This window comes from Drosophila biarmipes, chromosome 3R (assembly GCF_025231255.1).
Source record: "Drosophila biarmipes strain raj3 chromosome 3R, RU_DBia_V1.1, whole genome shotgun sequence".
Classification (NCBI taxonomy): Eukaryota; Metazoa; Arthropoda; class Insecta; order Diptera; family Drosophilidae; genus Drosophila; species Drosophila biarmipes.
This window is the reverse complement of record NC_066616.1, coordinates 19,455,897-19,483,327: the sequence shown is the minus strand read 5'-3', so window position 1 is coordinate 19,483,327 and position 27,431 is coordinate 19,455,897. Positions and strand designations below refer to the sequence as shown.

The 27,431-nt window shown below is 40.7% G+C and overlaps 4 protein-coding genes and 1 long non-coding RNA gene across 6 annotated transcripts in view; 1 reads left to right on the top strand and 4 right to left on the bottom strand.

Moving 5' to 3' along the window:
- Window positions 1-1,697: 1,697 nt before the first annotated feature.
- Window positions 1,698-3,352, bottom strand: LOC108023578 (UDP-glycosyltransferase UGT5-like). Its single transcript, XM_017093176.1, has 2 exons — window positions 2,661-3,352; window positions 1,698-2,598 (listed from the first exon to the last, which is right to left on the bottom strand). Exons 1-2 carry the CDS (start codon window positions 3,350-3,352, stop codon window positions 1,698-1,700), a joined length of 1,593 nt encoding a protein of 530 aa, XP_016948665.1.
- Window positions 3,353-4,135: 783 nt separating this feature from the next.
- Window positions 4,136-5,901, top strand: LOC108023415 (UDP-glycosyltransferase UGT5). The gene is made up of 2 exons (XM_017092885.3): window positions 4,136-4,830; window positions 4,902-5,901. The coding sequence occupies exons 1-2, from the start codon at window positions 4,136-4,138 to the stop codon at window positions 5,800-5,802; spliced, it is 1,596 nt and encodes a 531-aa protein (XP_016948374.1). The 3' UTR covers window positions 5,803-5,901.
- Window positions 5,902-6,441: 540 nt separating this feature from the next.
- LOC108023439 (UDP-glucosyltransferase 2) lies at window positions 6,442-8,186 on the bottom strand. The gene is made up of 2 exons (XM_017092933.3): window positions 7,485-8,186; window positions 6,442-7,423 (listed from the first exon to the last, which is right to left on the bottom strand). Exons 1-2 carry the CDS (start codon window positions 8,171-8,173, stop codon window positions 6,523-6,525), a joined length of 1,590 nt encoding a protein of 529 aa, XP_016948422.1. The 5' UTR covers window positions 8,174-8,186; the 3' UTR covers window positions 6,442-6,522.
- Window positions 8,187-9,793: 1,607 nt separating this feature from the next.
- LOC127011580 (uncharacterized) lies at window positions 9,794-11,323 on the bottom strand. The gene is made up of 4 exons (XR_007764665.1): window positions 11,236-11,323; window positions 11,044-11,178; window positions 10,066-10,675; window positions 9,794-9,984 (listed from the first exon to the last, which is right to left on the bottom strand). It is a non-coding gene; the product is annotated as an uncharacterized LOC127011580 (long non-coding RNA).
- A 318-nt stretch (window positions 11,324-11,641) lies between these two features.
- Window positions 11,642-27,431, bottom strand: part of LOC108025654 (uncharacterized) — a 40,775-nt gene continuing 24,985 nt past the window's right edge. For both annotated transcript variants that reach the window (XM_050889066.1, XM_017096196.3), the window contains exons 3-7: window positions 21,694-21,853; window positions 18,578-18,786; window positions 13,205-13,338; window positions 12,433-12,709; window positions 11,642-12,264 (exon numbers count right to left, since the gene is read on the bottom strand). In XM_050889066.1, the coding sequence (XP_050745023.1) occupies window positions 12,200-12,264; window positions 12,433-12,709; window positions 13,205-13,338; window positions 18,578-18,786; window positions 21,694-21,853 (845 nt within the window). In that variant the 3' untranslated portion in view covers window positions 11,642-12,199. The remainder of the gene's footprint in view (window positions 12,265-12,432; window positions 12,710-13,204; window positions 13,339-18,577; window positions 18,787-21,693; window positions 21,854-27,431) is intronic.

Genomic DNA, 27,431 nt, shown 5'->3' with positions numbered 1-27,431 from the left:
CCAGGAAAGGGCCGCCGAATAAGGGATTCCGGGGCAGCTTAAATTGCCATCATCGCGCTGAACGCATGTCGGGTTCAGAGCCTTGTCATGGGCCAGGAATCATGACCTCGCAGCGCTTTGACTGACAGCCCGTTCTCGAAATGTAAAATCAATGCTCACACCAGCTCACACATCAAATCCCTGCCTGGAAAAAGGACACCCAGCGATGACACTGACTTACTGATTTTCCAAAGCTGCGCCAGCGTCTGATTTTTAGAATATTTATAGTACAACATTTCAATATTCGTTTTTGGGGTGGCTTAGACTTTCAAGCTATAGAAATGTTGAGAATTAAGCCCTCTACTAATTTATATTAATCTGCAGATATAAATAATATTTTCTACTGAATGAAATACATTTTTCATTAATGTTATTTAATATAAAGATTTACCATTCTTTCTTATTTAATATTGTTCTTAATGTTTAATGTAAAAATATAAATCTATATCTTTTATAGTCATTTGTATCTGATATACTTTTTAAAGCCCCCCTATTCTATCAATTCCGTTCAGTCTACTCCTTGTCCGTCATCACTGTTGTATATAAAATCAATTTTGTTTTAGCAAGTTAGTTTAAAATGAAATCCTAAAAAACCCAAAAAGTAGGGAGATTGATAACAGCAGCCAGGATGTGAAAACCAGTTTATGTTTATTTGAATCCGTGCAGACAGAGTGTCACAGCCGGTCCGTCCAAATATTTAATTTAAATCAGTGTCACTGGCCATTAGGCGAATCTGGCCAATTGTAAACTGGTTAAATAAAAATACACACCGTCCTAGTGCAAATGCAAATGGGACAAAACATGCTCAAATTAAATTAAAACTTGCTTTAAATTGAACAATGGGAAGAAGGAAGAGCCAGTTTTGGGACGAAGAAATTAATCAAGAAATGGTGAGGGAAGTGGAAGATAAACAGAACCCACATGTTATCACCTGAGAAGCGACTCTTATGCGGTTGTTTTTGCTTTCGTTTCATTTGCCTGAAACTACATGGGTACATCCCAGAGATTCCGGAGGATGGCGGAGCCATTTGGGTGTTTTCATTTAATTTAAAACATTTTCTTTGCCGAAATTACAAAGTGCATCTAGAGCTGAGCTCACCTATAAAGGCCTTCTAAATACCCCCCGTACGCTTTAAAGAGTGGCCAGTAATAAGCTCAGATAGACAATTATTTACAATGCTGCTTTAAAAGGAAACCATAACCAAGAAATATATACGAGTATATATTTATATATATATATATCTTGTAATATATTATTGTAATATATATATATATGTAATTCTTAATTTAAAATTATATACCGTAAAGTGGTGGGTCTGTTATCAGACCAAAACTTTTGATAATTCCACTTATCTTATCAATTTAATACCATTCTCGCTAAATAAATGCAATATACTCAAGATTTATTTTATTGATCGCTACAATAATAGCTCCCTTGATAAACTTTTAATGAGAAAGAAATTTTCATTACATCAATTTCAATAATAACAATTTCATATATACTATTTAATATTAAAAAGGGTATCATATAATTTAGTAATTAAGTTTTAATTTTCAAAGTTTCCCTAGTTAAAAGTTTTTTTTGTACTATTTTAATATCATAGCGACTAAGTTCTTTTCGAAAATGTATTGTTTTTTTGCAATCCAATCGAAACCTTTCAGTTAGTTTTTTCCTTCCTTGACATTGTAAAGAATTTTCTGTAAGTTAATTTCACAAGCGCCTTGAGAATAAGTACAAGAATAACTAGAATGACTGCGAATAATGCGTAGATATCGATATTATTGGCGGATATGAAGTTCATATGGACCAGAGGACTCTGAAGATGGGCAGCTCCATGGTGGCGGATCACGTACTCCGTCCAGTAGACCACTGACTCCCTGGCGGTCATGGGGCGATCGCGGTAGAGGGAGGAGAACGATGCCACCTTTTGAGCATACTGTGGGTTCCACAGGATCTCAAGGATCGCCTCCTGGAAAGGCTGCTCCTCCAAGGTTAGTAGACTAAGAGTGAGGCCAAAGCCCTTTTTGACCATGGCATCCGCATTCCCCGGTTGGTCTGCAAACACTGGCAGAGACAGCATCGGCTTCCCATGGTACTGCGCCTCAGTTATGCCACCCTTTCCGGCGTGATTAATGAAGAGTTTGATTTTCGGATGGGCCAGAATGTCGTCCTGAGGCAGCCACTTGGAGTAGAGAATGTTGTCCGACTGGCCGGGGGTCTTCTCCAGATCCTCCCACTTCCAGATGACCCTTTGCTTCAGTTTCGAGAGGACGTTGAACATCTTGACAACCGTGTCTGGCTTGAGATGGCTACCCTGAACTTTGGAACCCAGGGACAGAAGAATAGCTCCATCAGTTGCATTTCCAAGGAACTCTGCCATATTCTGGGGAAGCGGATCCGGCTTGTCCTTAATTTGAATACCCCCAATTTCTATGGCACCAGGGACATTGGGTCTGATGGGACCTTCACTGGCCGCGTGGGATGCGAAGAATATGAGCGACGTGTTTTTGAGAACTTCAGAATACTCTGGAATGGTAGGATCATCTCCGAAAATTTCCCTGTAAACCAAAATCCATATAAGCTTTTAAGTATTGAAAATCACAATTTCTGGTCTACTTACTTGAACAATTTTCGATTCCGTCTCTCCGTGAGGTATTGAAAAAGCCCAAGGGATACACTGGACACGTAGTTGGTCAAACGCTGCTTGAAGGGCAAACCCTTGCCCTTTTCCACAGAGTCACTGATTGAGGGCACGTAGGACACCTCCAGGGGGTTTCCGATCAGGGGGTTCACCAGTTGGTTGGGTGCCATTGTGGCCACGACGATGACAGGTGCCTTCACCTTCTTAGCGAATCCCAGCTGGAAGTCGTTCATGAAGTATCCAGAAAGAACCAGATCGAATTTATTGTCCTCATTCAGGTACAGGTCCTTCACTCGATCGTCCATCAGTGTTTTTGCATTCCTTCTGAACTTAAACTCCATCTGTCCCATCATTCGGAGCAGGGATAGAGCCAAGTTGCTGTTGTCGGATTCGGACATCTTGCCAACTGTGTCGCTCATTTGCCGCTTTTCCTCCTGGGAAAGAGGGACTTGAATCACAGTGATGTTCTTATGAGTCACCACGGGCTTTAGTGTTGTGACCACAGTCACATTGTGCCCTTTCTCCGCCAGAACCTTGGCCGCCGACATTTGGATGATCAGGTGCGAGGGACTCAGACTCGCGAAGATGCCCAGAATATTTGCACTCTGAGAGCCACTTATGAAGGCGACGGCTACTGCCAGCAGCAGAAATCGACTCGGCTTGCTAACCATTTGGGCGGATCGCGAACAGCAAACTGATGGGGAATAATCGCTGGCAGTGGCTTTTATTTGCAATTGCATAGATGTTGAGTTCGGATGACACTTTCGTTCGGCACCGATAAGTAGGCCGCACTTTTCGGGTTTCGGCCCACAAATATTTCACCACCAATTTAAGCTTGTTCGAGAATCTATTCACTAAAAGTTAAAATTTTAAATATACATTTAATAAATCTTAATTATGTGTTCATTTTTAATAAATAATAAATGTTTTGCCTTCGAAAAAAATACATGGATAAAAAAAGGATAGGAAACGAATGGTGAGTAAATCGCACCACCATTACAAAATAAAACTGGTAACTACGAATAGTAAAAACCAAAAAAAAGTATTTCCTTATAAATAATATTTTCCATATGAAATTCAATGTTTTAATCAAATTTTGAATGGAAAATGTTGTCAATGTTATTACATTGATAAGATATTGAATTAGATTAGTAAGTACGAAATATTGGACGATAAGAAAAAGTTTGAGTAGACTACATTTATTTTACGAGAATGTTATCACATTGATAAGAACTAGAATTAGATTATAATTATTAAAACGTTATAAGTAATCGATGAAATGGGTTGTGAAATGTTTTTTGGTCTTTTAACCTATCACAACAATGTGGAATTTACGCTACTCACTTATCGGTGGCAAACCGAATGGTCATCCGGAATCAGCCCGAAACCAATTTCAAATATAGGGAATTGCCAGCCGGTTGAGTTCGTCAGTCTGCCTTTAGCTAACCGCCGAAATGGTTTCCAAGTCGGGTCGGATTTTTGTGCTGGCGATAGCCCTCGCTGCTTTTGTGGGTGGATCTCAAGGGGCAAACATTCTGGGTCTATTTCCCAGTCTGAGTCCCTCACATGTGATCATCCAATTGTCAGCGGCTAAAGCTCTGGCGGAGAAGGGCCACAATGTGACGGTGGTCACAGTGCTAAAGCCGACGGTTACCCACAAGAATTTCAATGTCATCCAAGTTCCTCTCACCAAGGAGGAGTCCCAGCAAAGGAGCGATGCAATCGGAGCGATTTCCAAGAGCGACAATAGCAACATGATCCTGTCCTTGATCCGCATGTCGGGACAAATGGACTTTATGTACTACAAGATGGCGGAAGCCCTCAAAAACGATCGTGTTCGTGATCTCTATCTGAATAGTGACAACAAGTTCGACCTGGTTCTCTCTGGATACTTCATGAACGACTACCAGCTTGCGTTTGCTAGGAAGGTACAGGCACCTGTCATCGTCGTGGCCACAATGCCGCCCAACCAACTGCTGAACCCCCTGATTGGCAACCCCCTGGAGGTCTCCTACGTGCCCTCCATCAACGATTCAGTGGAGAAGGGCAAGGGAATGACCTTCCGACAGCGATTGTCTGGCTTTGCTACAAGCCTCTTTTTCGAATTTTTCAGTTACCTTTCAGAAAGGCGTAACAGATATTTGTACAAGTAAGTTAGAACCTGGCCTTAGTTTGCACTCTCTGTTATTTTACTTTCATCTATAACTTTCCCGTTTATAGGGATGTTTTCGGTGACGATCCCAACTTGCCAGAGTACTCGGAACTGGTCAAAAACACTTCGCTTGTGTTCTTTGCCTCCCACGCGCCCAGCGAAGGACCCATCCGACCCAATGTTCCTGCAGCGATAGAGATTGGCGGTATTCAAGTTAAGGACACGCCGGATCCACTGCCCCAAAATATGGCAGAGTTCTTGGGAAACGCCACAGATGGTGCGATTCTCCTCTCTCTGGGCTCCAATGTCAAGGGAAGCCACATCAAGCCAGACACGGTTGTCAAAATGTTCAACGTCCTCTCGAAACTGAAGCAAAGGGTCATCTGGAAGTGGGAGGATCTGGAGAAGACCCCCGGCAAGTCGGACAACATACTCTACTCCAAGTGGCTGCCTCAGGACGACATTCTAGCCCATCCGAAAATCAAGCTGTTCATCAATCACGCCGGAAAGGGTGGCATAACTGAGGCGCAGTATCATGGAAAACCCATGCTCTCGTTGCCCGTATTTGGAGATCAGCCTGGCAATGCTGACGGCATGGTCAAGAAGGGGTTCGGCCTCACCTTGAGCCTCCTTACTCTGGAGGAGCAGCCCTTCCAAGAGGCAATCCTAGAGATCTTGTCGAACCCGAAGTATGCCCAAAAGGTGGCCTCATTCTCCTCCCTCTACCGCGATCGCCCCCTGACGGCCAGGGAGTCAGTTGTCTACTGGGCGGAGTACGTCATCCGGCACCATGGAGCTCCGCACCTGCAGAGTCCATTGGTGCACATGAACTTCATAGCCGCCCATAACATAGATCTATATATCTTGCTTGCAGCTATTTCAGTTACTTTCATACTGCTTCTTAAGGTGCTGGTGCAGTTTATTTACAGGAAGTGCACATCGAAGCCAAAGAAGGAGAAAAAGCACTAAACATTGCACTAAAGCAGGCAACCAGTGAAAATACTCGGCACAAAATTTTCGATTACCATAGCTTTGTAAAATAAAGATGTTTAAATATTTATAAAGAAATGCTTTATTCGTATTGGAAATGTGGTTATAAAAAAGTAAATATGTCCTTACCCAAACTACAAAAAAGCGTGGCTATTCCTCTAAATCAATAATTATATAATTCCAAATAAATTGTCAAATCATTTTTAAAGTCCTAACAGTTCGAGAGCAAAAAGGCTTATCAAAGTTTCTGATACCATTTAATGTACTTTAAAAAGCGTTATCATAACAATTTTGTTGTACAAATGTATGAGTGAAATGGTCAGATAAGATAATTTAAGCAACAGGTTATCATTGTTCCTACTATTAGTATTAAGCTTGAGATTCCCAGGCTTACTTGTAGAACTAGATTAGTCATCGTGGGAACGTAAACAAATTCGATTTCATAATTCCAAACTTATTCCCATATTTTCTTTGAAACTTTTTTTTAGCTTTTACTTACACCACCCACAATTGAATGAATCGATTGGCTTGTAAAAATAGTTTAACCATTTCCCAATTATTGGAATTTTCCGAAACATCAAATACAAATAGATTTTTTTTTTATGTATACATTTATTTGTTTATTTTAATTTATTCTTAATTAATTTTTAGCAGAGTATTTGCCTTAAAAGGTCCCATAATCTTAAGTCTTGAAAACTTTTAGTGAAGTTTTTCCTTCTTTGACCTCGATGAAAATCTCCTGTAAATAAATTTGACTACAGCCTTAAAAAGCAGTATCGAAGACACTAATACAAGGGCAAACAGGACGTATATGTCGATATTATGGGCGGCTACGAAGTTCATGTGGACCAAAGGACTCTGAAGATGGGCAGCTCCATGGTGACGGATCACGTACTCCGTCCAGTAGACCACTGACTCCCTGGCGGTCATGGGGCGATCGCGGTAGAGGGAGGAGAACGAGGCCACCTTTTGAGCATACTGTGGGTTCGACAGGATCTCAAGGATCGCCTCCTGGAAAGGCTGCTCCTCCAAGGTTAGCAGACTAAGAGTGAGGCCAAAACCACTTCTGACCATATCCTCCGCATTACCGGGCTGATCTCCAAAGACGGGCAACGAGAGCATGGGTTTTCCATGATACTGCGCCTCAGTTATGCCACCTTTTCCGGCGTGATTGATGAACAGCTTGATTTTGGGGTGTGCTAGAATGTCGTCCTGAGGCAGCCACTTGGAGTAGAGAATGTTGTCCGACTTGCCGGGGGTCTTCTCCAGATCCTCCCACTTCCAGATGACCCTTTGCTTCAGTTTCGAGAGGACGTTGAACATCTTGACAACCGTGTCTGGTTTGATGTGGCTTCCCTTGACATTAGAGCCCAGCGTCAGAAGAATGGCTCCATCAGTGGCATTGCCCAGGAAATCAGCAATATTTTGGGGCAGGGGATCCGGCTTGTCCTTAACTTGAATACCGCCAATCTCTATCGCTGCAGGAACATTGGGTCGGATGGGTCCTTCGCTGGCCGCATGGTTGGCAAAGAACACCATCGATGTGTTTCTTAGCATTTCTGAGTACTCTGGCATGGAGGGATCGTCACCGAAAACCATCCTGGAGGTGGAAAAGGAAAATAAGTTTTGGAGTGCAAACTTGGAATCGGGGCTTGACTTACTTGTACAATTCCCTGTTACGCTTTTCCGAGAGATAAGTAAAGATCCCGAAGGCGTAGCTTGTAATGTAGCTGGTCAATCGCTGCTTGAAGGTTGCTCCTTTGCCCTGCTCCACATCGTTGCTTCCCGCGTAGGAGATCTCCAGGGGATTGCCAATAAGTGGGTTCAACATTTGATTGGGCGGCATTGTGGCCACGACGATGACAGGTGCATTAACCTTCCTTGCGAATCCCAGTTGGAAATCGTTCATGAAGAATCCAGAGAGAACCAGGTCGAATTTGTTGTCCCTGTTCAAGTACAGATCCCTAACTCGATCGTCCATCAGGGTCTCTGCATTCTTTCTGAACATGAAATCCATCTGCCCCGTCATGCGAATGAGGGATACAGCCATGTTGCTGTTGTCGTTCTTCGACATCTTTCCAATTGTGTCGCTCATCAGCTGGGACTCCTCCTTGGTGAGGGGCACCTGGATCACGTTTATATTCTTGTGGTTAACGACTGGCTTCAGCACTGTGACCACAGTCACATTATGGCCCTTCTCCGCCAGAACTTTAGCCGCCGACATTTGGATGATCAAGTGCGAAGGACTCAGGCTCGGAAAGAGACCCAGGATGTTTGCACCCTGGGAGCCTCCCATAAAGGCAGCCATGGCTATGGCCAGGAGCAAAACCAGACTACGGTTGTGAACCATGTTGGTAGATCGTTAGGCACAGACTGATAAGGTGCATTTACTGGCAGCGCCTTATATTGGAAATTATACGGACGCTGACTTCGGGTGACAGCTCAGTTTGCTACCGATAGCCGGTATCACTGTTTCGCGATTGTTGTGCTAGGTTGCACCAAACAAAAGCATTTCACAACCGATTTCTGATATTTCGTGAAAGGTGGCTTGCATTTCTTATCGCGCTAAACATTATGATAATCTTGAGCTTTCTAAAACGGGAACATAGTCTTATCATCGTATTTTATTGGGAGATAACTATAACGCAGCTTATCAAGGATTTGTGTATGTATATTTCAATATTTACTAATTATTTCGCTTTTGACTGAAATTCTAGCCGATACTTTTATACCCTTTACTTGAAACTTAAAAAACTAAGAGCCAACAAATTGAACAGACGTATATTCTTGATGATAAAGGTAATTTTTTAGTTTAGTTAAAAGAAATTTTAAGAAGACATGGGAAAGAGACCCAGAATATTTGCACCGTGAGAGCCACTTAAGGAAGTGGAAATCGCAATCAGTAATAATTGTTTTTATATTTGAGTACAACATACGTATTTCGACCGTATGTATATATTTTCGGGTGATAAAAGTCTGACAAAATTTAGGCAATTTTTATAACCGATTATTTGCTACTAGTTTCGCAATTATAAGTAATGCATGGGTGATCCCTTGACCTATAGTTTAATATTGTATTTTTAAATTATTATGTATTTAAAATATATAGTATGAAAGGGATCGTAATAAAAAGAGGGAATGACTTTTATCTTCTCTCATCTTGAAATACAATTTTGTGCCTTTTATACGTGTTCTGGCAGAGCCTGCGGTCAAAAGTGTGTACTTTTTGCTGTCGAAATTCGGTGGAAAAACATTTGACTGGGAAAAGGGGGCGATGGCAAACGCAAGTAAAGTAAAAACGGCGACACTTTGTGGCACACGACTTGGAAAACGGAACCCACACCTGAGCGGAAAACCCGGATGAGGCAATTTACAGTTACGCGGCCACGTGACTTACTAAATCAACTTGGACTGTCGCTCGTTTTGCGGCATCCGAAAAATACAGGACTAAGAAGTGAAAATAAAAAACACCTCGAATCCAATTCCCGCCCAGGGTGACGTCGCCGGAAATGTCGGGCTGACAAATCGCGTGCAAAAATCTGTGAAATCTTCGTTTGTTGCCATCTCTATCTGTAAATTCCGAAGCTGGAGACCTCGTGCACTCAGAAAAATTCTTTGGTTTTTATTTAATTATAAAATTTACGGATTTAATAGCTCACGGAATGTTAGACAATGGTAATGGTAGTGACAATAAAAAAAGTGGACTGCCTAAATTATGTTTATATTTGAATAATTAGAAGTTACTATCAAATACTTTTTCAACATAGCTTATGGTTTTTAATTTTTTACCTAGATTAAATAAAATTAAAATAAAACTATTTTCAAAATATAAATTTTTATAGCTTTCCGAAAGTATAACCCAGTGTACGTACTGCACTGTTAATTATCTTTTGTAACCTAAAAATACCTAAATTTTTTCGAGTGCAGATTGTCGAGCAACTGTTCCGAGTTTCCTTTCCATGAGTAGGGTTTTTGCTTTGGCGCCTCGTCCTGGACTCAAAAGATCCCTCCGAGCACCGGCGGCGCCTCTTTGGCAATTTGTTGGGTTTTCTTTTTTTCTGCCCTCGCTTTTGCTGTTGTTGTTTTATCCCATTCCACTGGCCGTGGTAAATTTTTTGATTAATCAAAGGACATTTTTTGTGCAGTGCCCGTGTCTCTTGGCTGTTTGGTTGTTGGTTTGGCCAAAAAAGGAGGCAGAATTAATGCAAAAATGATGAGTGGAAATTTGTCAAGCTTATTTACTTCCGTCATTTAATGGGCCCGCGGCAAATTGGGAGAGGGGCGCCGGGGGTCGAAGGCGTATCCGGATCCGGAGCTGGAACTCAAGGCAAGCCCAAACCAACAGACGGCGGAACTTATCTTTGTTTGCTCCAATTTTTTCGTTGGTTATTTTCCCGTAGCCCCAGGCAATTTTATGCATAATTTTCGGTCAATGCCTGACAGTTTTTTGTTCTTGTTATTTTTGCTACTGATTTTTTTCGGCTGTCATTTTTACCTGCGGCGGCCATTGGCCATTGCATATTTTAGCCCGGATTTGCCCTAATGCGTTGAATATTTTTCACTGCCCTGTAAAGTGTTTGGTTTTATATTTATTTTCTGGGGGATGCTAAATCGAATTTTCCGTTGTTGGCATTTTCCTTTCATTTTTGCTGTGTTTTTGTTTGTTTGTATCTGTTTGCCATAAGTTAGGTAAACGACTTCAGGAAAGGAAATGTGGGGCATAAGCGGGGTTTTTTTCCTTCAGGAGTCCCCATTGGGTTTTCGGAATTCAGATTAGGTAAGGCATTCGAGTTGAGATTTTTTTCCCCAGTCCAAAAGAGGCACTCAGTAGATTTCCAGGAAATGGGAAACACTTTAAAGATTAAGGAATACTCGAGGAATACTAATTTAATAAATTAACCAAAGGTTCGACAGCAAATACTTATAGCTTGTTAGGTCTATAAATTCTATAGTAGTTTATGTAATTTTAAAAAACAGATTTAAGTTATCTTTCCTTTTTCTTTCTCATTTCAATTTCAAAAAAATTGTATCCGATCGTTAAAATTTTCAGTGCATAAATCATTTAAAATGCAATGGCGTTCATTACTATGCAAGCTTTTGTCTTTAAGTATTTTATTACTGATGGAAATGACTCACATTTGCCGGTTTCTTTGGCAGCCTTTGAGCTGTCAGGATCCAGACCCAAGTTCTATGATATTTACTGCTGCCATCCACACTTACCTCCTTCAAGTTGGACCACTTCGCAAGATCAGAAAACAGCATAGTATCGCTTTCAGACATATCATAGGACTTATAGTTCTTCATCTAGTTGTGGCTTATCTATTACTGGCAGTGGTTTGGGACACATCCGGTTGCCTAATACAAAAGATATTAGCTTATGGAGAAAATATAAAGTTACCCAAATATTTTAACCTAATTCGACTTTCCATGGCGTTCACCTTACTTATGAGCTGCTGGACTCTTCCAAAGAAATGTGAAAACTACTGCAAAGGAAGAGCTGTTGGCTTGGGAAAAGATGATGATATTTTTGACTTCTATACCGTGTGGGATGCTTTTCCATCTGAGATCCACTTGGGTAGTTTGGGCCTGCGCTACAGAGAACGCTTTCCGCGGCCAAGGGAACCGGCCTATAATGCTATTGCCAGGGGCGTCTATAAGCCCAATAAATATGTATGAATGTTTGTTTTAAATGTACATTATTTGATGAAGCCAAACACATTTTTCTTCATAACAATATTTACAAATGTAACCTACCCTTACATTTTTTGTACCGCAATCAAAACTTCAAAAAAACCCTTTTTAGTACTCTTTTATTCGTATTTATTTATTTCCCATACATCTTTTAATACAATTAACAATTCACATACAATAATTAAGTTTACTTGCCATTGATTGTGTGTGTTCCTTTTTCTGTGCTCAAATATTCATGTGTAAATTTGTTGATATTCGAATTTTCCTCCGCTATTGAAATTATTCTGACATATAATCGTATTTGGTAGCAAATTTTACGTTTAGATACCTATGTATTAATTTATATTTCATAGTTTGCCATCTGTGCTGTGTTGTTGATTTTCTCGATTTCACTTTTCCGACGGCTTCTTGTTCACACATAAAACAAATGTTGCATTACACTTATGTAGGAAATGGCTGGGCTTCCTGCGCGGACCTAGACTAATTCGGTTTCGACTATATACAAATTCAACTGTTGCTGCCTTGGCTTGTTAACTTTTCTTTTGGCTCGAAATGGTGCGAATCACCCAATTTATTTGGTGCCCGTCTCTGTCTCGTTTCTTGAATATTTATTTTAGAGTGTGTGCACTGGGAGACAAATCCTGGAAAGTTAGGCCACAAACAGAGCCCCCGTCAATGCCAGCCACTAACTCTGGGAGCCGTGCCAGCGCAGAAAGTGGACGAGGCTTAGTAGCCAGGCGGCCAGGGAAGCTGAGAAAAATAGGAAAAAATTAGTCTACAGTTTTAGGGCTTTTTTTTAATATTTAATTTATTCATTTAATTTTATAGGTTATTGCCATGATAGTTTGAAGGAACATTTTTAACCATATAAGCAATAAATTTGTCTATGCTTTCTAACACAACTGAATGCCATCTCACCTGGTTGGCCGGTGATGCAGGATCCGTTCTCGGTGAGCCGCTGCTTGGTGCCGGCGTCCTTGAGCGCCAGGATGGTGGTCCTCACCCGGCTCTCCCGCCGCACCGCCGCCAGTCCCATGATGTCCGCCGTGCAGCGCAGCTCCAGCATCTCGCTCTTGCTGATGAACCGCGGGTCGTCCAGGTGGAGGCGCAACTGCAGGTGGCTGGCGAACAGGTGAAAGCCGTCGGCGTTGCGTGTGACTTCGTTGATTTGCGGCTGCAAACTGTGCCCAGGTGCCTGTGGCCGGAAGCAAACGGAAACGGAAATGGAAATGGGAATGCAAATGGAGAGCGGTGGGCTTAAAAGCCGAACTGTGCACCACATGCGGGCGTGACTTTCAGCCGGTCTTCTGTCCCAGTTCTTTGTCAACATTTGGACAAGTTCGATGAACAGAGCGGGCTTACTAACTGACTGGCTAACATACGGCTCAAATATAGAATGAAGTCAATCTAATACACTCGAAAAAATTCTATAGAAAATTCTTATTAAAGCAGAAATCGTCTACACTGTCTATGAACTCGTATGTTTCAGTAACTATTCAGAAATATTAATTTCAAACTTTATTCTTAGGAATTTAAATTGTCCTTTTTTTAAATTTTGATTATTGTAATGATAAGTTAGATATTTGTTTCATAATATGTAACAAAACCAAGGAGAAAATGTATCCTAATTAAGTTGGTTGGTTTCCTAATGTTTTATAACTTAATTTCCTTATATTTATTTATTTCTTACCGTTTTGTTGTTTATATACCACATTAACTTTGCCATGGGACTAGACATCTCTGAGCTGCAGTTGGCCACCAGATAATCGTGATATTTATAGGCATGTCGCACGCCCGATATAAAAGGATCAAATTTGGGTAGCACTGAAATGAATTCAAAAGAAATAAATAATTTTAATTATAAATAGAGTAAAAATAATTCCAAAAGGCTAAGCATATAAACCTCAACAGGAATTAAAGGCCACCAATTTGCCATTTGCCTAAAGTGCATAAAGTTTCATTTCAGTTCGCCCACTGGCAAAAGTACATTTTTGGCTTAAAACTCTGCCGGCAAATGCATAATGCCATTCGGGCACCAAACTTATCCCAATTAGAACCGAAATCCGAGCTTAGTTTCGGTAGCAAATGGATGCTGCATGGTAAAGTACGGCACTTAGACAATTACCGGCACGCCAACACCAAATATTTATTTGAAGTGTTAATTAATCTTAACAAATAATTGCCCAGGACAAAGTTTTTTGATGAAAACAAGCGTAATTTAGTTTATGGCGAAGGTCCCCTCCTTTCCTCTAGCCTTTCCATTACCGCAAAGGCAACAAATCCCGCATCCGAATGAATGTTGTTGTGGAAAATTTGTGAAATATGCTAAGGACCTCGAAGGACTCAGGAGACAATGGACTGGGCGAGGGGCACAATCAGGGGGGCATCAGAAGTCAGGCAGTCAGCAGGACTGTAAACTTTTTAATTGACTTAATACAAACCACTTTGGTGGAAAGTTTCTGACCTGTTTCAAGTACAACCTACGGGTCGGAGGGTGCCAGGGACTGACGGACAGACGAACGGAATCCGGAGTTGAAGTTGATGATTGCGGCCATGTTGTGCCGGGTGCCACGCCCACTTGGCCCATTTGCCCATTTTGCCCGTTTTGCCGCCCCCAATTGTGTGACTTGCATTGCGGGCGAAACAAAAGCAGCAAAAATGAAAATTCAACGAAAACAAAGCAATCAACTAGGGTAAATAAACCAAAAATGGCAATGTAGTATACCCAAGTACTAGTAAACCACCAGAAACAAGATTGAAAAAATACACACTCTTGGTGGAGAGGGAAACTCCCACCGAAAACCAAAAAATACAAAGGAAAGTCAGTTTTTGGGGGGTCAGAAATTGTGTTGTTGGAATGCTAAACGAGGCTAAACGAGCCAAAAAAAAACAAGTGGAGAATTGCTAGTCTGGACAGGTGTAACCATTTCGGAGAGTGTGTTTAGTTTAAAGGGAAAGCTGACCTCGAATGATAAGCCCCCGCATTAAAATACAGAAGCATAGAGAGGGCATTATAAAGTGGGTTGGGTCACCGAGAATTCATATTTTAAAATAAATATGTTGCGTAGAACAACGTGCTTTTTGTAAAACTAGGTTACAGGACTATTTTTCTGTACTTAAAAGTCAGAACAAATATGTTTTTTAAAATAGCTTCTAATACATATTTTATTGATCAACATTAAAAGGTTAACTTAATTTTATTACGTTGTTGCTAATGTTACTAGCAGTTTATATTTATTCAACTTTATATTTAATTTTGATGTATTTTAAATATTATTTAACCGGTATGTAAGTGATCATATCGTAATGTAGGCTATTTATTGCAGATTTTACTTCAGTTAAATTACACTATGAGCGCAGTAAAATTAAGTATGAAGAGCTCAATTTATTTAAATAAGAAATTTGCTTCTCCACTTTCCACAATGACCTTTCTTTCAGTGCAAAAGCTAAAAAGAACGTAAACAGCTTGTGCCCAAAAATGCGGCAAATCTCCGAAGTAATTAAGTGCGGCTCAGTTGCCGTTTTATGGTCAGTGTGTGGACCGGCATGTCCTGGCGTTCCCGGCGTATCCTGTCATTTGCCGGCCCACTGGTGAGCTGTGCAAACTTGGCAAAGTTAATCAGTGTGATGACACACGGCACGCAGCTAAGCGACAAAATATTTGCCAGGCAAAAGTTTAAACCAAACCTCGAGCCCCCGGGCCTGATCCTGTTTTCCTCTGTTTCCGTGTGTTTCCACGGATCCCCGTGTCCCTGTAGCTCTGGTCCTGTTTCTGGGCATCATCAAAGCGACCGGTTTGAAAATCGAGCGAGTGCTCTCGGGCCGATGCCGATGTTGTTGTGACAAAGTTTTTAAGGTGGTTACGATGGCGATGGCACTTTAGTGACAAAATTCCCAAGTCGATTGTTGGTCTGTCAACAGCTTCGCCTTCATTGAAACAAAAAACGGGCGACACCAGCTAAAACTACGTGCATCCAATTCCCCCTTTAACCACACTTTTCCGAACACTTTCCCCGCTTTTCCCCACATCTCCCCGCGTTTCCCCGCTTTCCCCGCACACGGACACATTGTCCCGCCCAAAGAGGACTTTAAACTTTGCCGCTATCTCGTTGATGAAGTTTGATGCCATGGCTGGTTGGCTTTATTTTGTTTTGGCTCTTGCCCCTGGTGGCATTGTATTTTTGTACTTTTTTGTTGTTCAGCTTATTCTCTGGGTTTATATGTATATAAATTAAAATGACGAAACCAACTGGCCACTGACACTGGCATATGCCAAAGGCACTCATCGCTCGTCGGACAATGCAGCCACTATGATTATATGGTCTGTTCTCCCTTTTATTATCTCGGAAGGGATTTATTTGAATTTCATATGATGTGGACCTATGTAAGTTGGAGCAGAGCAGAGCAGGGCAGTCGTGAAAATAGCGGAGAAATATTAGGCAGAGCTTAAATTTAAAGACACAAAAAATGTATAATTTATTATAAAAAATTAAATATAAACTAAGTGTAACAATTATATGTCAATCTTGGAATAAAAATAATTGGAGAAAAAATAGTAAAAAAATGTTTAACAATTTATTTTTCATGTAATAAAACCCCCTTGTAATGAATTGAGTTCCTGCACTTCTGCTGCTGCACTCATTTCAACTTTTCACAACTCCCAATCAATCACTAAAAATCAGGAAGCCATAAATAAATGCCAACTAATAATCGAGTATCCAGGCAAAAAGCAAGGGAAAATCCATCAGGTGAGGGGGGAAAATCGAGCCAGGGCAGGAGGGAAAACCATCCACGTTTCAGTAAGCCGTCCTGCAGACTGGCACTTAATCTAGCCACTGGGATTTCCATGTACAACCACTTGAGCATGGCTTACTTTGTCTATTTAAGTACGCTGAATAGATAAAAGTCAAATTGACATGCAAATAGCGAGCACACAAACAGTCTGCCCTCTGCCAAACATCCAATTAAAGACGCAATACAAATACGAAAATGCGAATTCAAATTTGATTGTTACGCGTAAACAAATGCCTAAGTGCGCATTATGCAAATCAATATCTCTTAAAGTAACGTCAATAAATAAGACGCCCACAAAACCGAATCCGAATACAAAAACCCACTCGAAGCCGATGCCGAAGCTCGAGGCCCCGGGCCACGACCATCATCCAGTTAGCATCTATGTAGAAGTATTGCCTGCTCCAAAAAGGAGACAAATCGCTGAGCGGCGAAATTGCGACAAATAAATCATTTTGAGCCGCATAGAAACTAGAAACAAAAGACATAAGCAGGCCATTTCCATTTGGACCGAAATCAATTGATTTGAATTTCAAAGTAGAGCCAGCCCAGCGACCGAAGCTCTGACTGACTGTCTGCCCGCCTGACGGATCTTCCTCCTGGCCGCAATCAGCCGCAGAAAAGGGGCAAAAAGGGGCATTGTTACACCTAGAGAATAATTTATAGGTATAGATCTATTTAAGAAATATGACATTTAATATTTCACATATCAGTAAAGGTATTCCAAATCAATGTATATCTATTTGTTGGCCATAAAAAGAGCCATAAATAAAAAAAATACAAAGTTTCAGTAGTTAATCCACCTAAATCAGCGGTCGGGAGCTTACCATACGGCGTAATGCCGCCACACAAACAGTGTGAAATGAGAAATACCAAAACGATCTTGTATTTCGTGCCTGACAACTGATTAATTATCAATCAAACAGAAATAACTTGTGGTACTACTTTAATTATAAAAGTGTTCTAATTATTTTATAACAAACTTGTTAACAAAATGTAAAAAAATTTTTATGATTTTGATTTTTGGTACAATGTATAAAATACAATAAATTTGTTTTAACAAAGATAGTCTTATAACATATTTTTTCTAAGCTCTGATTTCGTTCAGTGTAGCTCAGAGGGTTGGGTGCTGGGCGGACTCATCGTCATGTACGCTGCCAATCAAAGCGAAATCAAAATGGTGGGCGATGCGTTGCCAGCGGCTTTCGGCGGTTCGGTGTTGGGTGGCGCGGTGGCTCGGCGGTGCGGCGATGACGTTAACAAACCCAACTACAAGTGCCGCAAACGAGTTGGTCCTGGGACATTTGTTGTATTTTGTGCCATTTCTCTGGCTATCGTTGTTGTTGTGCTGGGTAGGCCCAGCACGTGACAACGGCAAACGACCGCGCATTGAAGATTATAAATTGATTCGTACAAAACTCACAATTGAGTCGAATTTGTTCAGTAGAGCGGCAGGTGGCGCGGCGGGGCTTTCGTCTGGGGTGTTCACTGTACACAGGCTGAGCGTCGGGATTTATTAACAATCATTACTCATACAAATGGCTGACGCGTGTCACAATTTTCCAGCGTTTATGCGACGCCCTTTTGAACTGCCTACTGCCCTGGGCTCGCGACCCCGGGAACCTCCGGCACCGTACTGCCGGCCCCCACCCATCTATCCGTATCCGGTAATCCGTGTGATTCCCTCCGCAATCCGCCCGGAAAACACTCTGCCGGTGTGGCATTGATAAATGGAAAGGAGTTCAGGCGGCGAACTCCCGACCCCGAATTCTGGTGGCCGTGCAAGGACCATTTATAATTTTATTAAGTGTTTGCAAAATTGCACATAATTTGTTGTCTTTCTGTTGCAAAACATAAATCAAAGACAGCTACAAAAATTACACAGTGTGGAGAAAGGGGCATCGGACAGAAGGTTGTGTTGTGTGTTTTCTTTGGATCTAATTTTATAAGGGAGCTATAGTTAAATGGTATTATAGCATTTGGATATAAATGTGTTTTTCCTATTTTTTTATTTAATTAATAAATGTTTTTTAATTAATTAAATATTACTATCTAGTTTAGAAAAAAATAATGGATATTTTTGGTATTAAGAATGTAATAATTGGTTAAAATTCAAAATAGTCTTAGTGAATTGTTTTATCTTATAAAAAATGTTCTAACTCTATTATAGGTAGGAACTAGGATCTAATGGGTACTTTTAGAGATCTTGCCCACTGTGGGTGGCCTGGGGCTCTGGATCGCTTTTGAGGGTTTGGGGTCATTGTGCACCTACCTCCGACTGTCATATTGGCCGTCTGATCGATCAGCTTGAACTCGGGCGCGTCGCCGGACACCTCGCACCTGTATTGCCCCGAAGAGTGGGCGCTGAGCTTCTCCAGCTCCACGTTGCAGATGAATTGATTGCAATGCGGCGAACCGTCGGCGATGGTGACACCTTTAACGGGGAACCAATTTGTTGTCGGCGGTGTTAGTGGCGAATATCTGCAAGGATAGAGATGGCAACACTGCGTTAGAAAGAGACAGGCAGACAGAGGGGCAGAGACTGCTGCTTGAGTTCGAGTACTGCGCAAAACCGAAACCATGAAATATTGATGAGCGAATCATGCTAAAAAAGAAATCTTTTTTGGTTTCCATTTCAGTTTCTACAGCTGCAGCTCTCGTCGAATTGTATCCATTTTTTGGCCGGGCTGTCGATTTTATTATGAATAATATGCAGCTCCACTCAGGTCCGTATTCTCTCCACTGCCCAAATAAAATTCAAATTCGAATGCGAATTCAAATTCCGTTCGTACATATATGTATGTACGTATGCAGGGAATGTTGCATTTGATTACAGCAATTAGCGTGGCGATTGGGGAAAATCGTTTTGAATCGCTTCGAATCGAAAATGTGTTGAGAAATATCTGAAGGGAATTTAAAACAAATATTTTAAAATTGGGCAAAGGGAGAACAAAAGAGTTGTTAAATTTAAACAATTTGTTGTGCTCCAAACGAAGAGTGCATTTACTTGTAGACCACATAATTTCGATCCGATTCTCTAATAATTTTTCATTCTATTTGATTTTTAAAGATCAATCTATATTTTTACCAAAGGTTTAGCTTGGGAAACTGCAATTCTCGACTTCATAACTTTTATAATTTTATCCCGATTTTGACGTGGGATACCTCTCTGAGTTTGTGCTTAGATTCTCTAAAAATTTGTATTCAAATTAACTTATTTTACGAGGGTCAAAATTTTAACCCATTTTCATGTTTCGTTTTTCCGTATTTTCAGCATAGGAACCCAAAACTGCACTTCTATATTCTATAACTTTTATAATTTTATCCCGATTTTGACGTGGGATACCTCTCTGAGTTTGTGGTTTGATTCTCTAACAATCTGCATTAAAATATTTTTATTTTACGAGGGTCAAAATTTTAGCCCATTTTCATGTTCGGTTTTTCCGTATTTTCAGCATAGGAACCCAAAACTGCACTTCTATATTCTATAACGTTTATAATTTTATCCCGATTTTGACGTGGGATACCTCTCTGAGTTTGATCTTTGTTAAAATTTGTTTATTTTGCGAGGGTCGCAATTTTAAGAAATTTTTATGTTTGATTGTTTTCTATGTTTCCTGGTTTTCAGTTATTAACACATAAATACATAGTTTTATAGAGACAAATTTTGTGTTAAAATCTGACCACTAAGAGCATTTTTCTAAATGCACACAAAGACGTAGAGGAAAAATCTGGCTTTGCGAATGCAAGTGGTTTTGCAATATTAATCAAAAAAACCACAATTAAGAGCTATTTTTGTAGGACTTCTTAGTACGCGCAAACAACGAATGGATTGTTACGTTGATTTGTTGTCCGTAAACACTCAATTTAACAAATAGAAAAGCATGGCCGAACAAATTCAGAATTACACTCGAAATGCGTGTATCTTTTGTGGCGTTTTTTGTTACAGATGGAAGCAACCGCAGTGTCAAATGCACATGAATAATTGAAGCCGAGTGCAGACCGCACAATCAAAACGTTCACACAAAAGCGTAATTGATAAAAGCCAACTGCCTACGGCAGTAAATTACTGGGAAGCCATCCCAGAATACGCCCCCTTCTGCCACAACCGTCCTCAACGGCCACGCCCCCTCGCGAATATGTCAAAAACAATAATTTGGAACTGGGCATGCCAATCGACTGTGGTCGCCAAAATGCTTCAAATTTACATGGAACCTTGTTGCAGTGGGCGTGGATGCCAGAGTGCACTGAACTATAAGGAAATAAATCAAGTTTCCAGAAATATATTTACAATTATAATTTCAAAATATTCACAGCAACGATTAAAAGGTGTTAGTAAAAAGAATAAATTGAATTTTTAATCCCAAAATTTGAAATAGAGCCTTTTAAATATTAAGGTTTGAATGAATAAATAAATTATCCTATTCATTTTTAAATATGAAATAAATAATGTGGAACTCTGACGAATTTTATTTAGATATTCATGTAGCACACCCGAATAATGTTAATTTAAAAAATTGCAATCACACGAGAGCATCCCACAATTAATACAAAATTCAGTAAAAATAATGATAAAAAATAATTTCTTTCGCCCACAGATTAAGAGTGTTATGAATTCAAGTGTTTTTGCCAAAGTGGGTGTGTCCGACCATTTGGCAAAGCCCATAAGCCATTAAATGGTTCTGATATTTGGCATAAATAATAATTTTTTCCGCTGCCCGACATCGCCATATTTGTAGCTGACCTTAAAAAATCAATAAGCAAAACATTAAAAAAGAATTGTAATGCCCAAACACACACCTTTGTTAAAAATTTCACGCTCGATTAAGTCCCGGATGGGAAGCACGGATCTGAGCTACGGTCGCTACGGTTCCTCACTTTCGGGGATATACGTGGTATAGTATATGCGGCAATGTGCAACAATTAAGCCAGTTAAATAAAAGCCCTCTTCGCACATATTTGGACCCGATATGGCAGCGTCACCTGGCCGCAACTGCAGGCGGGCCATAAAAATCCATTTCAATTAAGCATTTAAATTAGTTGCGACACTTTCAAGCGACCCAGCCCACTTCCATTATTTTGTTTTTATTTCCTTCATTCGTTTTTGGTTTGTTTTGTTTTGTTTTTTTTTTTTTGGGCAGGGGGACTTTACTTTGTTGCGGACAGTGTTGCAGTTTCATGACGTTTTCAATTTGCGCCATAAAATCTGCATGAATGCGCCGGCACATTTCGCAGCTCCCAATCTCCGGGGCTCCCTGGCGACATTTTATTATTTCAAACTGAATGCCGAAAAATATTTTTATGGCTTGGGTCTAGGGGGCTCGGGACTCTGGGTTCGGAGGGACCGCTTTTATTTGCTCCACGGCCGCAGCCGGTGGGTGGGCTCACCTGAAAAACTCGAGGCCATCCTTGTACCATTTGACGGAGTTCAGCGTGCGATTGCCCATCGCGTAGCTGCAGAAGAGCTTCGCCTTCTGGGCCACGTCGATAATGCGCGGCACGGAGAGGTTGGACAGGTGCAGTCCCTCTGCGGGCACGGGACCCATTCCTGGAAGGAGCATGAAGGCAGTGCAACTCAGTATATAGGAGATGAAATCAGGTATCAAACGTGACTTAAATGATTTTTAATTTTGTGCTATAAGTCTGGCTATCGTAATGAATAAATAACAATATTTAAATAAAGAGACATTTTTATACGACTTTTAAGATATGTTTTTCAAAATACTATAATATATTTAAATAAAATATTGTATACAACAAGTATAGATAACTTTATTTATTATGTTACAAAGCCTTCTAATATTGTATAGTTATTTAGCCGGATATCGGACTCTGTAAAAACCATGGTTGTAACATAGCTTCTTTGCCATCACTGAATGCAACCGGAGCGGGAAGCGCTTCCATAGGTATTACTCGGTAAGCTGTTGATAAGTGCGAGCTTGCCACGCGGGCGGATAAATGGGTGATTCGATTCCGGGGAAGGGCAGATTGACCTGCACATGAAAAACTTAAAATAATAGATTTTGTTTCGTTATCCGCGGGATTTTATTGTTTGTAAATTGATTTTTTGTTGGGCTTGAATAACTCGAATGTGGAGGCTCACACCTCCAAATGTGTATAAAATAAAAGGAATATTCTATAACATTTTCTGAAATATTACAAGTGGTATTCTTTATGAAACTTTTATTTTTTCAGAAGTTAATTTTTGTTAAACCATTGCCACAAACAATTTATACAAGTATTATTTGTAATAGAATGTTTTCCTTGGGCAGTTCCCACAGTGTACCCAAGGAACCCCTTTTCCCAAAGCGGAGGTGCCAAAAAGGTCGAGGCGTGGTTAAAGCCCTGACTTTGGGAGCTGACCCGTGGTCCGACCTTTACGCCTTCACACTTTGTGCGGTCATACTTTGCACATTTTTATACGCTTACTCTTATTTTATTCCGCGTCGCCACAGCCATTATTGCATTTAAGCCGGGCCCCGCAAATGCAGGCCATGAATCAAATGCCCGACCCGTCGGCCGACGTGGGTATTAATTAAGTTTATATTACTTGGCCTGATAATAAAAATTATACAAACGGACCAGCGACGAGTGGGCGGTGCTTTTCGCCCCTTCATGCCCTGCGCCGCTGTTTGTGGCATGTGAACTATGAACTTTGGCTGACCGACAAAATAATTAGCCCGGACTACGACCATCTCTTTTCGTATATATAGTCCCTATCTCTCTCTCTCTTTTTTTACACGCAGCCACCGGAAGCAACAGTTTTTTGTTTGTTTATGTCCTGGAGCGTTTCCGGCGGCCAGGGACGAGTTTTAATGGCCCCTGGGACAACGGCTTGAACGTCGACTAATTACAACAAATAACAGGCAAACAGAAATTAACTTATGTGCTACATAAATTAGCGATGTAATATGACTTTTTCTGGCGACCCCGCCGGATGCCCTGAATTTATTGCCACGACAACTACGGCACGATGATGATTTTCGTCCCCAAGGAGGCGAAACGATGACTAATCTGCGTGACACGGTTTGCATGCCAAACGATAATGAAATTAAATAATTGGGAAACTCATTATGTGAATGACATTAAAATGTGCTGTTTATTGCATATACATATTTATATATATTTATCACTTAAAAAGATTTTTAATGTAGTATTGCAATACCCTATATGTAAATGGGGTCCCCAAAAAACAAAGGACAAGAAGTTCACTGAGTAATTTCTTGTATAATCATAATATAAATATAGAAAGGGTTCAGAATTTTATTTTACCTCTAGGGACTCTGATTTGCGCTATTTAAATATTTACACACTTTTGTTAACCATTTTTGCCATCTCGTTAAATGTTTTTTTGACTGCTCGTTGGCCATTTGTAATCATGTTTTGTTTGTCTGCGAAATTAAGGCCAGATGACATGTGCGATTATGTTGGGTTGGCATTTTGTTTTTCATTTTTTTAATATGGTTTTGCTGATTTAACGGTGGATTACATTTAAACGGTTTCATTGTTTATGGCGGTATTTCGCATAACCCGAATAGTTTAAACTGCCGGGGGCTTAGGGCAATTTGCCACTCGGCACAATCTTCTCGACAAATTGCTTTATGTGCGCATCCCAAACACATTACTCATAATGACAGGCAAAAAATTCGATTAGCCTGGCAAGGCAATTAACATGCGAGCTGCATAGACGTCCTTTGAAGGGGGTTATTAACCCTCTTGGCTCTAGAAATAAAGTAGTAAGATAAGATTGTCTTCACAAATTAAATAGTTGTTATTTATAAACGCTACGTTTATTATAACAATCAAAAATATTCGTATTATATCATTTTTATAAATTTTTTTCTTTAAAGGAAATAGTTTTTGTTATGCCATATTTTTATTGTAGATTAGTATTAATATAAGTCACCTTCAGAAATTGTATAAAAATCCTTTATTTAAAGCTTATTTTTATGGACTGGGAAGTATCCCGTCTTCCCTTCAGTAAACCACATGTGTAACATAGGGTTAAATCTGTATATCCGTGAAAATGACTAGGGCTATTCGTGGTCAACTTGCCAGGCGCTCGAATGGTCTACCTCGTCTCCGCTCCCCGCGATGGCCGAAAATCTGGTCTAAGCCTCTTTTGGCCAACTTTGCTTTGGCCGCCGAAGCTCCAGTTGCCCTTGACTGATTGTCGGTCAGTTAATATCACTCAAGCATGCCGTGGCGACGAAGCCTCGATGACAGACAGAAGGACAGTCGGACAGCCGGACAGCTGACCATGTGAGCCCGGCGATGAGTTGGTCAAAAACAGGGCATTTGGCTCAGAACCCTCGCTTTCTCGGCTCTGGGCCTTCAGCTCTAGACTCACATGCGATGAGATAATGAATGCGTTGACGTTCAAGGATTTAATGTGCCGAAACAATGATGAATTAGTGACGAGACAGAAATTTCTCGAGCGCAAAATAATGAGCATTAGGCAGTTGGCTTGCCGTCTCCTCGAGGACATTCGTGATGTCTTCCCTGGCAAACATTTGGGCTGGGCCATTGTGCGGACAATTTGCTTTGAATTTAGCTGATTGCCGGACGGAATTTGGCGCCATTTGTGCGCCTCTCTTCTCTCTAGCAGCACATTAAATTCACAAAAAATAAGAGGAATTTGAAATTTAAGGAGAAGCTCGGGACTATTTTCCAATTTACATTTTTAATGGCCTTCGCTGGCCGGGCAAAGTGAAAGATCTCCTTGCTTGCCGTGTTGGGTGAATTTATCTTTGTCATCGCCGTTGACATTGACATGTGGTGCGCTCTTTTTTTTGGTGATGCATTAATTCAGTAAGTGTGTGATGGTAAAACTTTCTAGCAGCGGTTCCGAGTCCTTAATTTAGTTAGCTATATTCATAATTTAAAATCAAAGCAAATGTTGGCCAATCGAACATTCTCAAAACCCTGGTACAGATTTACTACACATTTTGTTATGCTATACTTCCTTGGGCTTCCGCAATTTCTGTCTCTCAGAAAGTTTCTTGTTTGATTAGCATTTGCCTAAAAGCATTTCAGCTACCCCCCAGTTCTCATTTAGTTTCCGACAGTTGCTTCTGGTTTTCGTAATTTTAAAGAAAACGAGAAGTGAGAGCTCAGTTACATGATTCGTTACGCCCTGAATGGAATGGAATGCAGGCTCGAAATTTTCTTGTTAGTTTTATGCTGAGCCACACAGGACAGCCAGGACTATTTTGTGCTTGTCAATGCCCTCCATCTCAACCTCCGCCCCTCGAAGTCCGCCCCACGTTTCCGTGTCCTATTTCCATCTGCTCCCCATTTCCATCATAATTTTTTGCTCAACATGTTATTGCTGCTGCCGCTGGAGCTGTGCACATTTCATCTTGGTTACATTTACTTTCCCTTTCCCTGTGTCTTCCCTTTTTTTGTTCGTCTGAAACCATATATTCTCCCTGTATTTTAGTTAACATTTTTAGTGGCTTTCGGAGCCGGCGAACAACAAAAGATTCATCATCTTTTTTTTCGCTTTCCGGATAGTTCGCTGGCGGTTCTTAAAGCAGGGGCTTTAACTTGGCGAGTATCGGATGGTAAAGTGTTTTATTTTGTTATTTTTTCCTCCCCTACAGTCGGCGTTCGCTAGTTCCTGACAGTTTTATACACTGGGGAATTGGTGGGGTTTAGTTTTTGGGCGCTTGCCGAGCATGATACGCCTTGATGGATTGCCCGGGGCCTGTACTCTGGCGTGCCTTCGATTCCGGAAGGTTATCTCTCACTTCCCCGCTGATTAAAGCCAGTCCGGAATGAACTGAGCTGTTATAGCATTATGCATAAATTGCGAATAAATATGTAATCAGATGAGCAACTTTTCTGCAGATGCTCAGCAGCTAGAAAAAAGAAACTGCATACTTGCAACTATAAGATGCAGCGAGTCGACACTTGATTGCAGGCGCAGAGGGAAACTCGTCAGGGAAAAAGGGCTGGGGGCGGGAAAAGCTGAGCGGAAAGAGGGGGGCGTGGCCGAGATCGACCGAGCCAGCCGGCAAGTAGGTAATAGTTTCAGGTAAAAGCCTGTAAACGAGCAAAACTGGCACAAACGAGCTGCAAGTTGAAGGCAGACGAAGATGACGATGATGATGGCATGGAGGAGCTGGAGAAAAGCAAAGACTTTTATGTATCGAATATGTCATTTCCTTAGAAAAATATCTGTTTATATATGACTAATATAACTATAAATATATTACAATAAAAATATTACTACAATTACAATATGTTATTTAATTTTTTTTATAATTTTTGTTTTATTTAAAATTGTAAAAAAGTTTTTCTTTAAATAAGGGAAGGAAAGTTAAATGAAGAGAACAAAAAGGACAGACTTTAAGACCTTAAGAATATGCATTGTCTTAAAACCAGCTTCTATCAGAGGATAATATGTAGAAGTAAATTCCCCTGTCAGCTTATAAAACCCGATACAAGCGTATCAAGTGACTCTGGAGAGGTGGGACATAGGGCAACTCCACGAGGATGGCCAGAGATCCTTGGCAGCTGTGGCAAAGGCAGTCCTAGTTGTTGGATATAAAGCCATTCAGTTGGAAACTGTTTGCCGGTGCCAAGTTGCCGAGAAGGGCTCAAGGAGCAGCCACTCCTCGTCCATTTCCACTCCCATTCCCAGTCCCATTTCCATTCCCACCTCTTTTATTTATTACATGGCGTATACGCAATGCAAATATTCCGCAATGCATTGTTTATGCTCCTGTTTCTCTTATATTTTTTCCCTTACTCCTATTTTTTTGTAGTATTTTGTGAGCCGCTATTTTCGCTGTCTGACAAATTCGGTTTTTCCTTAAATTTATTTCCGCTCTGTGCAATTTTTGCGATTGTTTGTTCTGCCTTTTGCATTCTGCATTTTGCAACTTTTTTAATCATTTTTATAAATTCAGCGCTGCAGTAACCTTTTTCAATCCGCAATCTGCCGCTGCCATTCTTGGCGTTCCTTTTGCGTTTAATTAAAACGAACTCTCAATACAATATGCTCGACTCTGGGAGAGCGACGCTTGCCTTTTTGTTTGCTCTTAATTTTCCTCCATTTCTTTCTATATTTTTTAAAATTTTTTCCCGGAGTTTTCCTCGTTTTTTTCGGCTTGGTTTTT

Excerpts from the sequence above, each read along its gene's own strand:
- LOC108023415 (XM_017092885.3), top strand. The coding sequence starts at position 4,136 with ATGGTTTCCAAGTCGGGTCGGATTTTTGTGCTGGCGATAGCCCTCGCT. Across the intron at positions 4,831-4,901 it reads CGTAACAGATATTTGTACAA|GGATGTTTTCGGTGACGATC; the intron begins GTAAGTTAGAAC and ends TCCCGTTTATAG.
- LOC108023578 (XM_017093176.1), bottom strand. The coding sequence starts at position 3,352 with ATGGTTAGCAAGCCGAGTCGATTTCTGCTGCTGGCAGTAGCCGTCGCC. Across the intron at positions 2,599-2,660 it reads CGGAATCGAAAATTGTTCAA|GGAAATTTTCGGAGATGATC; the intron begins GTAAGTAGACCA and ends TTTGGTTTACAG.
- LOC108023439 (XM_017092933.3), bottom strand. The coding sequence starts at position 8,173 with ATGGTTCACAACCGTAGTCTGGTTTTGCTCCTGGCCATAGCCATGGCT. Across the intron at positions 7,424-7,484 it reads CGTAACAGGGAATTGTACAA|GATGGTTTTCGGTGACGATC; the intron begins GTAAGTCAAGCC and ends TTCCACCTCCAG.